General features: G+C 36.2%; 1 protein-coding gene across 1 annotated transcript; it reads left to right on the forward strand.

Annotated features, from left to right (window-relative positions):
* The first annotated feature begins 42 nt into the window (after nucleotides 1-42).
* lhx4 (LIM homeobox 4) lies at nucleotides 43-14,620 on the forward strand. The gene is made up of 6 exons (XM_055169235.2): nucleotides 43-508; nucleotides 3,860-4,031; nucleotides 5,321-5,523; nucleotides 9,698-9,852; nucleotides 11,892-12,063; nucleotides 12,634-14,620. The coding sequence occupies exons 1-6, from the start codon at nucleotides 424-426 to the stop codon at nucleotides 13,020-13,022; spliced, it is 1,176 nt and encodes a 391-aa protein (XP_055025210.1). The 5' UTR covers nucleotides 43-423; the 3' UTR covers nucleotides 13,023-14,620.
* The last annotated feature ends 3,030 nt before the right edge of the window (nucleotides 14,621-17,650 follow it).

Below are 17,650 nucleotides of genomic sequence, written 5' to 3' on the forward strand. Positions count from 1 at the left end.
TTACAATAGCCCTTTATTTTTTGTTATCCTCAGGGGACGGTCCCGCCTCCTTAGGGGCATTTTTGGGATCGTCATCACTTCCTTATCGCTTTTTCTACTCACCTGAGAGCTCCATCCGCACAAGTTCCCTCCCCTTCGGCTCCCGTCCCCGTCTCCCATTGGCCCCCCTGGGTGTGGCGTCACTGCCGCCCCTGCAGTGTGAATGAATCAAGCGAGTGCGTGACACACGGCGAAAGAACTAGCGAACCCGAAGTCGCGAGCGAGCGCGCGACAGTTTCACGAGGATAACAACAGGCGCGGGGACACTAAAAGGACATCATACTAGGAGAAAACCACTTCAAAATTCGTGTTATCTTATGCGCGTGGGAGATTAGGAGAGCTCCGTGTCGTTAGCGTGTGCATGAGCGCGTTTTGTCGGGCTGGATGAAAATGATGCAGAGCGCGGCGGTGTTGCCCAACGAGAGCGCGGTGAAGAGTCTCCCGGACATCCTCGGCGTGCCACTGCAACGTAAGTGCTTTTCCTCTCCTTATATCGATTAGTTCATCAGAGAAATTGGCAGGCCTCCTCCGGCGGTCTGCAGGCCACCACTGTGGGATAACATTGCGCTTAATTAAACTTCATTAGGGAAATGTTGCTGTGTAGCTGGAACTGACTGCATTGTAAAAAATAACATCAGGAGCTAAAAGATTTTGTTACTTAAAATATATATTTATTTGTGGGTTATAAATAAGTACTTGTGTTGTACCATCATTTCGTTATTATTGTTTCACCGATGTATTAGGTTAGATCCTATTACTTCCTCAGAGCTGAAACAGACGAATTTTTCTTTATAATCCCCTGACATAAAATAAAAATAGGCATGCACTATGTTTTAAACAAGTTTATTGCATTTTGTCGGACTGATGCGCGCAGTTGGCACCTGCTCTTATTGCACTAAACATTTTTATTTGGTTTAAAGAAACCAAGAAAAATAATTTAACCATAATTATATGTGACGCGGTGGTGGAGCAGAGCGCATCCCATCATTTCAGCATTCGTTTTTATTGTCTTAATGAAATAGCGTTGGACCATCCATTATGACAGCGCTGGATACATGAACATTTAACATCAAAGAAATGAATTGCCTATTATCTTCGCATCTGGTCCTTATCAGTCGCAAGTTAATCTGTTTTAGGCCTACATAATCTGATCTCGCAATAGAAAACTGGATACATTCCTGACCTAATTATTAATAATCTAGATATAAATATGTACACAGATGGACCAGCAAACCTATAAGTCTTTTATTTACCTTTTGCATATATAAGAATTGCATATGTGTAGCATGGTTATAACACCATCAGTAGTCTTTTAGAATCCAAGAAAAATATAAAAGCCAAAATACAATTTTAGTTACCAAAATAAAAAAATAAGAACAAAAGAAAGCAACAAAGAGATGCATTTACAAATGCTGGAAAATAAAAACAAAATCGGATTCGAACTAGAACAAAACAGATGATTTTTGAGTATTAAACAAAATAAAATAAATTTAGCTATATTGTCTGTGGAAAGCTTAATTTCGTTAAATTATAATATATTAGATTAAAAGATATTGCTACTCAACCCCCTTTTGCGTATAAATGATGGATTAAGTGGAGATTATTTTAAGAATAATCTGCTCTTGCGGTATGAATATAAATATTATTATCCAATTGAATAAGGTGGTTTAAAAACAACATATGGGCAATTATTAAGAAAGCCTTCAGAAACGAAAGCTTCTATAAAAAGATTTAAATGAACCTACTTTTAGATGTAACCTGTAATATTGGTAAAACGAAAATTGTGGAGAAAAAAAAGGAAAATGGAAGTAAACATTGCTATTATTATTAAAGTAAAAACTCTGACAGAGAGAAAATGATGCGAATATTTCTGGTGCAAACAGTAATTCCAAAGCGGGGCTTAAAACACCTTTAATATTATTTAAGTGACTCTAATCACATCATCCCTACACTCACGTGTAAAGCTGAACAGGTAGCAATGTTCCTGTAGTTTACTTGGTAAAGCATTGCGTTAGCGGCGCAAATGTTGTGGGTTCGATTTCCAGGGAAAATACGTAAATGTAAACATTGAATGCTCGCTTTAGACAAAAGCGTTTGTCAAATGTTTAAATGTAAAGTTATAATTTCGGGTTAAGCTCCTATGGGCGCTGTCCATTCAGCACTAGTGCTAACCAAGCGAGTCTTTACACACTGAACCTACTGTAATATAGGCCTAGTTTAGGAAATGATCACTCTTTTTTTAGTCACCCATGCGTCTGAGTAATGAAACACACACACATAATTCTCTGATATATTTTGTTCTGACAGCTGTGTTTGTATATATACGACATATAAATATAGCCTAGATTTGATGCACTTGTAATATAAGTCATTTGCCGTGCAATGTTTTTAATATGGTTACATGACGCGTAGACCGCTATTAACTTAATTATGAATTAGACTTAATGTCAACATTCTTTTTTTTGATAAAATGTATTATAATTATAATAATACAAATATTTCTCATTGCTTGCCTGTTATGAACCCAATGAAAACTGCACGTGTGAGAATGTGATGACAGAATGAAGAGAGGATCAGAGGTCCAATATCGATATTAATAATGCCATATTAGATAAAAATGACAGAAACAAAATATCCTATATAGGACCAATATTGTCGATTTTTACTTTTCAACTTATTTTATTTAGATTTTTATTTTACGCTGAATTTGGATGTTTATCAATTTGGTGTTTTGTTGGAGCACATCTCCTCCTTAAGCATCAATAATTTAAGTGACAGGCCGACTCGGTTAAAGAATCGATGGACCAGTTATATGATTTTAATCTCAATGTCCTCTTGTCCTCGCCTGTTTTTTCTGAGATATTGATTATTTACCATCAAATGGACATCTTTCCTCACCTGTGCACGACTTACCTGTTTGCCGTCCCATCGGTTGTAAGAGTAGATCAAACGCGAAATTAATGTTGCTGTCAACTTTTAACCTACTATAAACAAAAATGACTGATGTTGATAACAAAGACTATTATTTAGTAACATTTATATTGTATTATTGTACTACATAATTAATATTAAAATGTATTATATTTACAATTATTGTTAGGATATTATTAATAACCTAGTACTTTTATTTGTATTTATTATATTGTTATGTTCACAGTTTATGCTTTTTATACCGTCGCGTTTGATACTGTTTGTCATGTTTACACCTTTTTTTTTTTAAATCTAGGTTTTGCCAGAATACATTTACGCGATGTATAATTGTTTACAGCCTAATTGTAAGCTTATAATTTTCAATTTGGGAAAGTGACATTAGTTTAAATTATTTTTAGTCAGGGTGAATTATAAGCACCAAAAGAGTGATACCAAAGATGCCAGTTATTATATACAATTTTTCTGAGAGTTACTTTATAAGACCTTTCATAATTATGTAATTAACATTATATGCTATATCATAACAGATATAAGTATATAAGTTTTAATTATGTGAATTTATACAAATAAAACAAAATGTCTAGCTATTTAACGTGTGTGTGTTTTAAGATCAGCATTTCTACATATGAAGAGTGTCGTTGCAAAACGAGATAAATCCATTTTTTAACATTTTTGTCAAAACATGTTTATTATTATGTTTTCATGTTATTATTTTGTTTTATGGTGCTACTTAGCTGTATTTTTTAAGTTATGAAGGTTTAAATCAAAACAAACCAACTGCAGTTGCATTGAAATTAATTGGAATGCACAACCAAAAACAATTAAGAAAACGGTGGTTATCTCGTTTTGCAACGAAACTCTTCATATATATTCTCTTTCTGCTCTACAGAGATCCCTCAGTGTGCAGGCTGCAGTCAACACATCTTAGATAAGTTTATTCTGAAGGTGTTGGATCGACACTGGCACTCAAAGTGTCTGAAATGCGCAGACTGTCACGCGCTTCTGGCAGACAAATGTTTCTCGCGCGCGGGGAATGTCTACTGCAAAGACGATTTCTTCAAGTGAGTACATGTCCTCCTGTACCCACATGACTCTATTATAACCAATTTCATTCAGCATTTTCTGCAATAATCATGCCAAAATGTCCCCACATTACCAATATTTGTTTAGTAATTTCTTCAATAATTATGCAAAATACTACTGTAAATACTTTGCATTTATGTGTATGATTTTGCCATTTAAACACATAAAAAAAACTAAAACAATCATCAAATAAATAACATCAAATGCATGCATAATTTATTTGTTTAATGAAGCCATAATACATGTGATATGTCATTTAATTTTGTTTCATGCATGTTTTGACTAGTCTTATTAAGTAATATAATCAGTGAACAGACATGACTAAACCTGCTTAGACTGTTGTCACATAGAGACTTGGACACATCCTTAGTGTTGTTTGGCACTTGTGTGTTTATGTAAAGCCAGGCACATAGATTCTCTGTCATAGTTAATAAAGTGCTGTGTTTCATTTTCTTGTGCCAAGTTAAAGTAGGACTAAAGGACAGCGTAATGGAACATTCAGCTCTAAAATCTGTATGTTCCCAAATTCAATTCCCATGAAAATGAACTTTGCATTTTTCCTTTTACTTAGTTGAGGTCTTTCATTCCTCGTTTTCTTTTATATTTTATTTCCTTTGTTTTTCCTCTTTTTCATTTTCTTTACGATTGGATTTCCCTCATGGCTTTAAGGCCGGAAAATTAGGTTTGACTTTTATCCAAAACAGGATCAGTAGTGGCTTTTACCAAATCATGTTTGAGCGGTTTTAATGTCACAGGCTTCAATGAGACCTAAAACGCTAGCAAGACTCAGAGTGGAGGCTAACTTTATTAGCAAGCCCATGGGGACTAAAGGAGGGATTTTAATGTTAGGACCGGCATGGTGCTGAGGAGGACGGAAAAGGGGGATGGAGGAAATAGCAATGGTTAAAGGGGGTGGGGCCTTGCTGTTAGTGTCGCAAAAACTTCACCTTGGTTAAGTAAAAGCAGGGTTTATTTAGCCGTATTCACACTGTGATTTACGGTCTATTCTGACTCAGTGCTTTATGAGCTTTTCTGTGTCTGCCTTTAGAGATCTCTCTCTCTCTCTCTGTGAATCTCTGCATTTGCTACATTCATCAAAACCATTTGTCAACCCCAAAAAACACAAACAATACATATTACAGAATTTGCTTTTATGGAAAGATTTGATGTAAAATTATTAAACAAGAGCTATCGAGGAATACAATTGTATTAATGCTTAAACCCTGTTATATTTGACCAAACTTGAATTTCAATAAAACTCCTGCAGGCGTTTCGGGACAAAATGTGCATCGTGCCAACAGGGGATTCCCCCGACCCAGGTGGTCCGAAAAGCCCAGGATTTCGTTTACCACCTTCACTGTTTCGCCTGCGTGATGTGCAGCAGGCAGCTGGCCACTGGAGATGAGTTTTACCTGATGGAGGACGGAAGGCTGGTGTGCAAGGAAGACTACGAAACAGCCAAACAAAACGGTGAGTGTGAACCATCCCCTCTGGAATCAAAATTTAAATGCCTTAAATATCTGTTGAAGTAGTAAATATTTTTCAGGAGTCATTCAAATTCAGGACTGTGCATCTACTGTACGCCCCCCTCCTAAGTGTTTGACTACATTTATATTTATGCGGTTGTCAGATGCTTTTATCCAAAGTGGCAAAGTGCATCCAAGCAATACATTTTATCAGTACATGTGTTACCTGGGAATTGAACCTTTGACCTTTGGCACTGCTAACACGATGCTCTGCCAGGCGAGCTACAGGATGACAGCTTTTTATATTCATGTTAATAATACGGCAGTACAACCAGAGCTTTATTTTAGTTTAAGCAATTCATTTAGATTTGTGCTAAAAATGCTTGAAATTAGCAAGCAAATTTGCAGGGTTCCCACGGGTCCTTGAAATCCTTGAAAGTTTGTGAATCTGGGGGAAAAAATTCAAGGCCATGGGAAGTTTTAGAAAATATACATACATAGATACAGGTCATTGAAAGTGCTTGAATCTAGTAGTTTTCTGGAAAAAAAATCCATATTATTCCCTGTGTAGTGTAGGATAATATCATAAAAAAATCTAGACTTTTTAAGCACACATGCTACTGTTTGCTTTAAATGCTTATATCTTCTGTATGCAAATGTTGATAACAAAATGCTTTTATGTTTGACACATGAAAACGTCTCTGGTTATGTATGTAACTGTTGTTCCCTGAGAAGGGAACGAGACGCTGCGTCTCCATTGCCATACTTCCTGCATCCCTGTAAAGCCGTCTTTGGCAATATTTCACATAGCGATATACTTCCTGGCTCCCGCGTCACCCTGTCTTTGTCGTTAAGCCTCACCATTGGTTGAATTTGATATACACATTCAGACGCACTTACCCCTGGAGGTGTCCCTAAATTGTCACCGTAGTGACGCAGCATGAGTTCCCTCAAAAGGGAACTGTAACAATGTATCTTAAAAGGTAACACAGTGTAACCTTGCTCTCACCTGAAATGTGTCCCCACATTTAGTCCTTGAATTTGAGGGTATTGGACCTGAAAAGTCCTTGAAAGTTCCTTGAAGTTAACTAAGGTGTGGGAACCCTGAATTTGCCTGCGTATTCATTTCTTTAGAAAACAAAAAAATCGTATAGTAAAGGAAAAGCAGCCAAACAAGCATCCACGTAACACGTTTACGTAATACTTTCTTATCATTTAGTGATGTTATTGTTATATGTTTAATTATTTAATTTCGCTACAGATCAAATAAAATTAGTAATAAAAAATGAGTAGGTGTGTCCAAACATCTGATACTTTTTAATACGGGTAATATGCTAAATAACATACTATTACGAGAGAAATAAACCCATGATTTATGGCTCTTACTGGAGCGATTAGAATTGTAGCTAGATGCTGACCTGGCATCCGATATGTTTTTAGATGGGCTGCTGCACGCTGGCTGTCTTTACATTGTAGTTGCTCCACCGCAGGGCTCACGTCGTCAGATTTTGTCCCAAACGGAAATCATTTTGACAGCAAAGGTTAGGTGCGGAGAAGCTGTAATTAACTCATTCTTTTACAATCATAGCGAGGAACTAAAAGATCAGAGGAGGCAACAGGATGGTAGTAAGGAGACAAAATCATCATTAACTGCAGTCTCGTGGGGTCTCGGTGTCTGGCGTATTAAGTCTTTCCGTGATCTGACCTCTCATGGGTCTGCTTCTGAAAGCCCCTTGCGCCGTATTTATGGAGATTTCTGTGGCCTGTTGATTGATTATATTAAGTGATGCAATGCACTTTTACGGTAGGGCTCCAATAACTCGCACTGGCGTGCCATTCTCCAAGGAGATTTATTCCCTCTTCCGGCACGGCGTGACAGTTTCAGGGGAAGTATCGACTGGGCACGTGTGAGCGCTTTTACTCGAACCATCTCATAAACTCCTTTCTATTTGAACGCCGGTGTAGATGAGCTTCTCGGAAACTTTTAAACTGTAATATACTGTATGCTCAATTCATTTTACTTTATGTCACAGGTGTGAATCAGTGCACTTAAATAAATCCTTAAAATGTAAACACTGTGGCTCTGTGGTGATATGACAACATTGATGTGCTTGTTTCAGAGCATTTTACACCGTAATGTAACTCAACCAATGCCATGAGTTTGGTGGGACTATTGGCTTTAGCTAAACCATGGTTAGGTCAAAAATGGACAAACCTAACACTGGGTTTAAATTAACCTATTCTGTGTGGTTTCAATCCATGGTTTGATCAAATATGGAAATTTTTTAGGTTAATTTATACTGAGCAGTTGGGTTGTCAATATTTTGTCCAACAACCCATCTTTATTACATAAACAGACACTATTTTGCAATTCACTATGGTGCTTGTGGTGCAGAAATGATCTTTTTCAAAGATTTTAACATTTTGATTATAAATGCACCGATATATCGGCCAATAATCGGTATTGGTATAAGCAATTTTTATCAGTTATTGGTCGATAGTTCAAAAACAGCCAAGAGTCATGGCCAATATATCCTCTCAATCAAAAAAGCACAGGGTATTGCAATGAATTTGAGCTCTGTGCATAGAAAATGTAAAGAAACACGAATATTTTTATGTTCAATTTCATGGTCATTATATGAATGAAAAACATTCAGAAAATGTAATCCTAACACTGCAAAAAAATGACTTTCTACTTAGTATTTTTGTCTTGTTTTCAGTAGAAATATCTAAAAATTCTTAAATCAAGATGTATGAGCAAAATGACCTAAGAAAACAAGTCTAGTTTTTAGACAAAAACTATACGGGTGATTCTCACGAAAACTTGGTTTTAAAAATGTTAAGCATGAAAATGTAAAAATTGCTTAAATTTACTTTTTTTCCCACCAGACATTGAAAAACAAAGTCTGGAGTAAATGGGAACAGTAATTTAAAAACTTTTACTTATCATTTAACACTTTTTGTAACATAATTAAAAAAATTAGTCCTAAAAAATCTCATTACCGCAACAGTCAGAAAACATCAACACTGACATATTTTCAAAATGACATGACAAACCTGAAAGAACATAATTTGAAGATTCTGCACATGCATTTAAAATCAAATTATTATGCTTCTATTAATTAAATTAACATTTAATAAGCATCTGTTGCGGTAATGATAATCAAAATGTCGTGTAAGCATTCTGACAAGACAATATTTCAAATTAACTGTAAAAAATGATCTTACCTGGTAGCCATCTTGAAGTAACTGGTCCATGTGCTTGGTCACTCAAAATCAAACTTTATTAAAATTCTGTATGTGTGCTTAAACTGTTCTCAAAAAGTGTTGCGGAGGATGAGAACATCAGGCATGGACACATCATTTTCTTAATTTTTCTTCATTATTATTATACATGAATATTCAGTAAATATTTTTTCTGTCATCTAAAGTAGTCTAGCAAAACATCCATTTATTTTTTTCTTAATATTTTTGTGTTAATTTGATTAAATTACAAAATAACGCATGTTCAAACACAGCCGGACACATTGCGGTAATGAGAATTTCAGCAGAAAATGAGATAAAATTTACAATTATAAATTCTTATGTTGAAATCACACATTGTGCAAGGTAGAACACAGTATTGTGTTAATTCTGATGCTTTTTAATGTTACTATATTACACATTTTTAAGCTAAAATCATTAGTGCCGTGGTGTTTCAATGGTTTCGTGAGAATCACCCATACAATTTAAGTGAATTTGTGCTTAAAACAAGCTAAATTATCTGCTAATGGGGTGAGAAAATTTTGCTTAAATTAAGTGTTTAGGGAAAAAGAAAACTTGATTTTTTTTCTTACCCCATTGGCAGATATTTTTGCTTGTTTTAAGTTTCAATTTACTTAAATTGTATATTTTTGTCTATAAACTAAACTTATTTTCTTAGGTCATTTTGCTCATCAAGAAAAAACATCTTAATTTAAGAATTTTTAGATATTTCTACTGAAAACAAGACAAACACTAAGAAAGAAAGTCATTTTTTGCAGTGTAGAATTTAGTTAAACGCAAGTTAATATAACCACAAAACTATCTACATCGGTATCGCCCGATATCAGTCTGAATAATCAGTATCGGTGGGAACATTTTGTATTGATGCATCTCTAATTTTGATCTTACATGATTTTGTTTGTTATATGTTGCAGATGATTCTGAAACAGGAGCAAAACGTCCGCGCACCACCATCACAGCCAAACAGCTGGAGACACTGAAAAGTGCTTATAAGAACTCACCAAAGCCAGCACGACATGTGCGCGAACAGCTCTCCTCAGAAACAGGCCTAGACATGAGAGTAGTGCAAGTGAGTCAGAAAAAAATCACTTGTTTTCATCTCTTTAATATCTCAGTACTGTAGTTTTTCCTAGATAACACTAGGAATGAATGAAGAAAAAAACAACGTTTACGGGTTCTTTCAGACACAAAGTCGAAGTCACATCTGGAGTCTCTAATATTAACAATGTCACAAACAGTCCCCAAAATATTTCAAGATTAATATCTGCATATGAATGTAATTTAACATATGCTGGGTTGTTTTAATCCATTGTTGGGTCAAATATAAACATTTTCTGGGTTAAATTAACCAGACTCATCTCACCGCAAGTCATGTTATAGTCACGAAAAAATGTAATTAATTTATTCATGTCCATGGCACGAAATTCAGCTTTTTTCGTGCCTTGAGCATGAATGTCTTTTTCGTGTCAGTTGCACGAATTTCTATAAATAGTTTTTTTGTGTCGGTGGTGCATCTTTCTTTTTCATGTCATTATTGATTTCTCATTGTTTTTTCCTATTTTCTTACCATTGTCGCTTGGGGTTAGAATCACTTTCTGTTACATTTTTAGACATACTAACCCGAACTCCAGAAGAGAATAGTTTTAAAAGCGGAAGAAAAACATGTAGAAGCCAATACCTAAAAGTATATCCTAACTCAACACCCCAAATCTAACCCCAACCCCAAGCGACAATGATTATAAAATAGAAAAAAAAGAGAAAACAATACATAAAATGACACGAAAAAGATTTTTATAAATTCATGCTGAATGACATAAAATAGACATAAAAGCTGAATTTCGTGCCATGGACACAAATAAATTAATCAAATTTTTTCGTGGCTATAACACGAATTTCGTGAGATCATGTTGAAGATTTTTTTTTAATGTGTATGCTTTCTACATCAATTTTATATCTTTATATTCATAATGACTCTTATTAATTGTCTCATTTATGTCTATGTTTATTTCTTCTTAGTAATGTTAGTATCAGACAAAGTTGATACTTCAATAAAACATTGATGAATTGAAAAGTGCTGGGCTATTTTCAACCCAGCATTGGGTCAAAAATTGACAAACCTAGCCATTGGGTTAAATTAACCCCAAAAAAGTTTATATTTTACCCAACAATGTGTTAAAACAACAACCCAGTGGTTTGATTTCATGCCTTTTTGCTGGGTTGAAAATAATCCAGCATTTTTGCGAGTCCCGGGTAGCTATACCAGTGGTTCTCAAACTTTTTCCGCCTGCGGCCCCCCCTTGTGTACGGTGCATTCCTTCGCGCCCCTCCAAAGAAAATTTATGACAAAATTTTTTCTAATATTTAACATTTTAATTAAACAAAACATATTAAGTTATACAAAGTAGTGCTGTTGGTTAGTAGCCATTTTTTTTAAGGTTTATTTACACAGAATTCATGATAAATGAATGTATTTTATAAAATGTCATAAAACTGGTGCCCCCCTGGGGGCCCCGGACCCCAGTTTGAGAACTACTGCTCTATACCAATGGTTTTCAAACTTTTTTGGCGTGCGGCGCCCCTTTTTATCTAAAACTTAAAATTTGAATGAAACAAACATATTAAATGACATGTATTGATGTTGGTTAAAGGCGGGGTGCATGATCTCTGAAAGACAATGTTGATATTTGAATTCACCTAAACAAACACACCCCTACCACAATAGAATCTGGACCTTCTTTTCATAGACCCACCCCACACATACGCAATTCAGGCTATGATGTCGGTTAGTAGACACGCCCCTTACTATTGATTGGCTACATGTGTGTTTAGGTACTCGGCCCGACTTCCTTTTCCAAAGTGTTTTTTTTTAATCATGCACGCCACCTATATAGCCTTATTTTTTTAGGTTTAATTACACAGAATTTATGATAAATTAATGTATTTTATAAAATCGTATAAACTGTGCCCCCCCACAATCTCGCAGCCCCCAGTTAAAAATGATCATCTGAGCATTAATATTTTCTGAGGATAAATATAATTATATAATATTTTTGTACTTATTAAGTTGCAGTCCAGATATTTACAGAGATTTTTTGTCCATATAAAAAGGTGTGGTTTCAAAACAGACGAGCGAAAGAGAAGCGATTGAAGAAGGACGCAGGTCGCCATCGCTGGGGTCAGTTCTACAAAAGTGTCAAACGCAGTCGAGGATCGAGTAAAACAGAAAAGGAGAGCTCGGCGGATGATGCAGGACTCAGCGACAGTGAGCTTAGTTTCAGAGGTGAGTCCCAAAACTCTTTTTTTCTTTACTCTTACATTCACAAAGTTTAACTTTCTTTCTCTTAAAGCATTTGTTATTCCCTTTCCTGCATTCATTTTTTTTCCACTCATTTGGAATATTCAAATGAAGTTTTTAGTTCTGCTGCGTTTCGTTATGACCATTTAATTTTTGTGAGCCCATTTTGAGAACTCATAAAAGTCTAGAGCCACTTTCAAAGGGAGGCACTGTTTATGAGATATGAAAGCAGCGATGCACAAACTCTATAAAATTGGTGAAGCTTTTAGTCAATTAGAGAGAAAGCGAGCAAGGCCTTTTTTGCTTTTAAACAAAGGCAGGAAAGTCTAGAGAGAGAGAGAGAAGGGAATGGTTTGCATGGCAAGCTCACAACACTCCTTAAGATGCTCACCGTGTCACAGTAACCCAATCTTAGATATTTCCAGAAGCTTATAATCCACCTGCTATACAATTTTGTAAATGGGATCTTTATTTGGGTGTTTATTTTAACCTTTCACTGTTTATAAGAGCCACCTGTCTTGATACTGAAGCTGTCTTTTATTCTTTCTCTAACAGAAGACCAAATCCTATCGGACCTGGGTCATACTAACAGCTTGTACGGAAGTGTCGGGGACGTCACCAATGGCAACATGCTAAATGGGAGCTTTTCGTTGGAGGGGGGCGGGCAGCCTTACCATGACCTGAGGGCGGGAAGTCCCTACGGCCTGCCACAGTCTCCCTCATCCATCACCTCCCTACCCGGCCACACCCCGCTGCTCAACAACTTAGGATTCAACATAGATGGCATCATGGGTCCAGGAGGTCAGCCCAATGTAGGTCAAGCTTTGAGAGCCATGGCTGGAGGACCAACCTCTGACCTGTCGACGGGAAGCAGCACGGGTTACCCGGACTTCCCCACCAGCCCTGCCTCCTGGCTTGATGAAATGGACCACTCCCAGTTCTGAGGTCAAACTTTAAGGTCATGATGGCAAAAGAGACTTCATGGACATCTTCCCTTGAAATGGCTGTGTCTGTGTGGCAAAGGGTGTTCGGTATGCCTCAATATTAATTTATTCAACCAGCCGTCACCCGGGCTTGACTTCAGCCCGTGTGGTGATATGCTGAACGGCACACTGCTATGAAAACTGAGCGACTCGTGGTGGAATGTTCAAGCTGTATCATAATTTTTTTATTTATATTTTTTCATTGTTCTCAAAACTGGATTGGACAATTTTCAGATGAGAAAGACATTGATGTGAAAACCCCAAACCTCTCCATCACTTATAAAGCGCAACAGGAAGGACCGGACACCTTTCCAGCAACGGCTTTGGCTCTGGAGATATGTTTCTGCTTTATTTTCTCCATAGGGATTTCATAACTGGTATCTAAAGCAAAAAAAGTATATGATCTCTGTGGAGAAAATAAATGGGACTTCTAGTGTTGTGCTGTATACTGGAACACAATCAAAATCAACCACGTTTTTGAGAACAGGGGTCTGTGCATGTTCCTGGTCGAGGAGGAGAACCGTCCACAACATTAGGAGCCTTTTGAAATGATAACGCACTTTATGTTCCTCCTCGACTGCATACAAGAGAAGAGAGGAGTGCACCAAGCAAGGAGAGATATTTAAACAAGAGGCACAAGTGTATCTCTCCTACTTACAAGGGTTTGGGATTTTAATGGTTTTGACTGACTCAGTTTCTAAACAGCTCTAGTGGAGATGATGCTTCACATTAGCAACATCAGAGGTCTGAAGATAAAGATTATTTTTATTAAGGACGAATCCGCATGCACCGCTCAAAATTTTCATATTGATCTCTGGTCAGTATTACCATCAATATACTTTTATTTCATAATGTCACTCCATGAGAAAAGACAGATATCATACATGTATTAGAATATGTCCTTTATTTATTTCAGAGCAGATTTCAGAATGTTAATTTCACAAAATATTTGAGTCTGCATTTTTAGGTTGCAGACTCACATTATTACAGACAAATAGACTGATCTGACAACAAGATTATTAACAAGCAAATCCTGCGAAAGAGAAATTTTAAACTGTTATTTATTCATTAATGAGTACCAACGTCAGTATTATGAAGAGCTGGATTATGGAAAAGAGGATTGCAAGTTATCCGATATTACTTGGTGATATTAGCTGCTGATAGAACTGTAATAATATGGGAAAGGTTTCCTTTTTTAATTTGTCAACTGTTAATGCGAAATTTGGAGCCGTACAATGGTACACAGGGGATAGATGACTGATGCAGATAAAAGTAAATCTAAACTAACAAAGAGCAACATGAAAACGAAAATAACCACTGAGAAATATTGTTTTTGTTGAAACTACTGTGCGTTGCCTCTGAACTGTCGAGTCTTATTGGCTGTAAATTTTGTAAAGTCTCAAAAAGTGTCCACAGTCTTGTTTCATGAGCACTATTTATTGCTATGGATCTTTGAAAAAAGAGCACTGAATTTAGTCCTATATGCCTTCTGTCTAATGGTATGAATTGTGTACAGTCAAATCTATATGGAGAAATAAAACCGAATTGTCTTTGGGTTACTGAATTGTTTCGATTTTACTTGACACCTATCTACCGATCTATCTATCTACCGATCTATCAACCAATCTTTCTATCTACAGATCTATCAACTGATCTATCAATCTATCTGTCTACCAATCTATCAACCGAACTATCTATCTACCAATCTATCTATCTACCGATTTATCGACTGATCTATCAACCAATCTATCTGTCTATCTATCTATCAACCGATCTGTCTATCTACCGATCTATCTACCAATCTTTCTATCTACCAATCTATCTATCTATCGATCTTTCTATCTACCGATCTATCTAGTGATCTATCAACCGACCTATCTATCTACCAATCTATCTATCTACCGATTTATCTACTGATCTATCAACCGATCTATCTGTCTATCAATCTATCAACCGATCTGTCTATCTACCAATCTATCAACCGATCTATCTACCTATCTTTCTATCTACCGATCTATCTATCTACCAATCTATCAACTGATCTATCTACCGATCTATATCTTCCAATCTATCAACCGTTCTATCTACTAATCAACCAATCTATCTATCTACCGATCTATCAACCGATCTATCCATCTACTGATCTATCAATCGATCTATCTATCTATATATCGAAATATCAACCGATCTATATATCTACTGATCTATTAACTGGTCTGTCTATCTACCAATCTCTTAACCAATCTATCTATCTACTGATCTATCTATCTATCGATCTATCTATATATATATATCGAACTATCAACCGATCTATCCATCTACTGATCTATCAACTGATCTATCTACCGATCTCTCAACCAATCTATCTATCTACCGATCTATCTATCTACTGTTCTATCTATCTACTGATCTATCAATCTACCGATCTATCTATCTACCGATCTATCTATCTACCGATCTATCTATCTACCGATTTCTCAACCAATCTATCAACCGATCTATCTTTCTACCGATCTATCTACCGATCTATCTATCTATCTATCTATCTACCGATCTATCTAGTGATCTATCAACCGATCTATCAGCCGATCTATCTATCTACCAATCTATCAACTGATCTATCTACTGATCTATCTATCAACCGATCTATCGTCCGATCTATCTACTAATTAACCAATCTATCTATCTATCGATCTATCTATCTACTGATCTATCAACCGATCTATCGTCCGATCTATCTATCTACTGATCTATCAATCAATCAATCTATCTATATATCGAACTATCAATCAATCTATATATCTACTGATCTATCAACTGATCTATCTATCTACCAATCTCTCAACCAATCTATCTATCTACCGATTTATCTATCTACCGATCTCTCAACCGATCTATCTATCTACCGATCTATTTATCTACCGATCTATCTATCTAACGATCTATCTATCTAACGATCTATCTATCTACCGATCTATCTATCTAACGATTTCTCAACCAATCTATCTACCGATCTATCTATCAACCGATCAATCTATCTACCGTTCTATCAACCGATCTATATATCTACCGATCTATCTATCAACCGATCTCTCAACCAATCTATCTACCGATCTATTAACCTATCTACCGATCTATCAACCGATCTATCTATCTACCGATCTATCTATCTACTGACCCAACCATGTATCCTTCTTTCCTTCTTATTAATGCCATCTCAATGACATTTGTTTTTATATGCATTTGAGTTTTTTATAACCATTTTAATCTAAATGACAGGAATATTTTATTAATTTATCCCACTTATGACATCTCAATTATGTTGATGCTTTGTGTCCTTAGCAAGCAACAGCCATCACTTTACCAAAAACAGAAGACGACTCCGGGCCAAATGCGCACCGGAGCTGCAGACTTTGGTGCGGATCTGGTCTGGAGTTGTGTGGGGTCTGTGAACCCACACCAGAGATATACTTGAATTTGGTTTGCCTACACTGTAATAAAAAGTAGCATAAAGTTAAAACAACTTGGTTTTGCAAGTCAATTCAGCCACTATATTAAGTTTTGACCTGTGATAAGTTGACATAACTTATGACAAGTTGAAATGGTTTAATTTTTAAGTTAAAGTAACACAACAATTTAAGTTGATTTGACAAAAAACGCTGCATTTTTTTTTACAGTGTTTAAATAACTTGCGAGATGTATGATATCTCATCATGTAAGCAAAGTCAACATTCATTACTCGGTGTTTGATGTATTTTAGTTAATTTATTCTGGGCTTTGGCTAGATGTCTATCAAATTTTCACTGACAGTTCAAAATTTGCCTGGTTTTAGCCTATACGCTTGACTTCTTTTAAATGCAAGATTGCTTGCTGGGTTTTTACACATAACAAATACCAAATTTGCAACACTGATGCAAACATCAATGTGTCCATTTCAACGTGTACATAGAGCAAAAAAGGTTGTATTCAAATCCCACCACAGACACACACACACACAAATATGTGAAACTTTCACCAGCATCACAACATCTGTTCTCTGATTCCTTCTGCTTTTATAGACTGTAACAGATTGCTGCTTTGCACAAATGTCCTCTAATCCTCTAAATGTTACCTAATTGTAAACTGCACATGTGTGAAACGAGGACAGATAGTTGTGTTGCGTTCTTTACGGCCACTTACAAATGTGGGACCCACTTACAAATGACTACAAATCAGACAGCTTGATCTTAACCAATGACTACAAATGGAAAACATTATTAGAAATCATTGTGCTTTCATCTTAAAAGACAGAGGAGACATTGATTTTGTAATGTGAAAGTTGAATTTATGGAATAAGCTGGAAAATCGTGCTTGGGCCTTACTAGCAAAGCAGGCACTGTTTGGACGAAAACAGCCCACAAACGCTGGGCCATTGATTGAGGCTGCCGTGGGCATTAATGTACAGCCTTTAATAGTTCAGTCTTACAAAGATAAACAGCGGCAAAGACAGTTGAGATAATTTACACGCCACTTACAGCACCAGTACGCATATAAATCTGAGCAAATTCCTGCACTGTTGCTTTTGCAAAGATGACAAACACAAGAGCAAA

Source organism: Misgurnus anguillicaudatus, chromosome 5 (assembly GCF_027580225.2).
Source record: "Misgurnus anguillicaudatus chromosome 5, ASM2758022v2, whole genome shotgun sequence".
NCBI classification, from domain to species: Eukaryota; Metazoa; Chordata; class Actinopteri; order Cypriniformes; family Cobitidae; genus Misgurnus; species Misgurnus anguillicaudatus.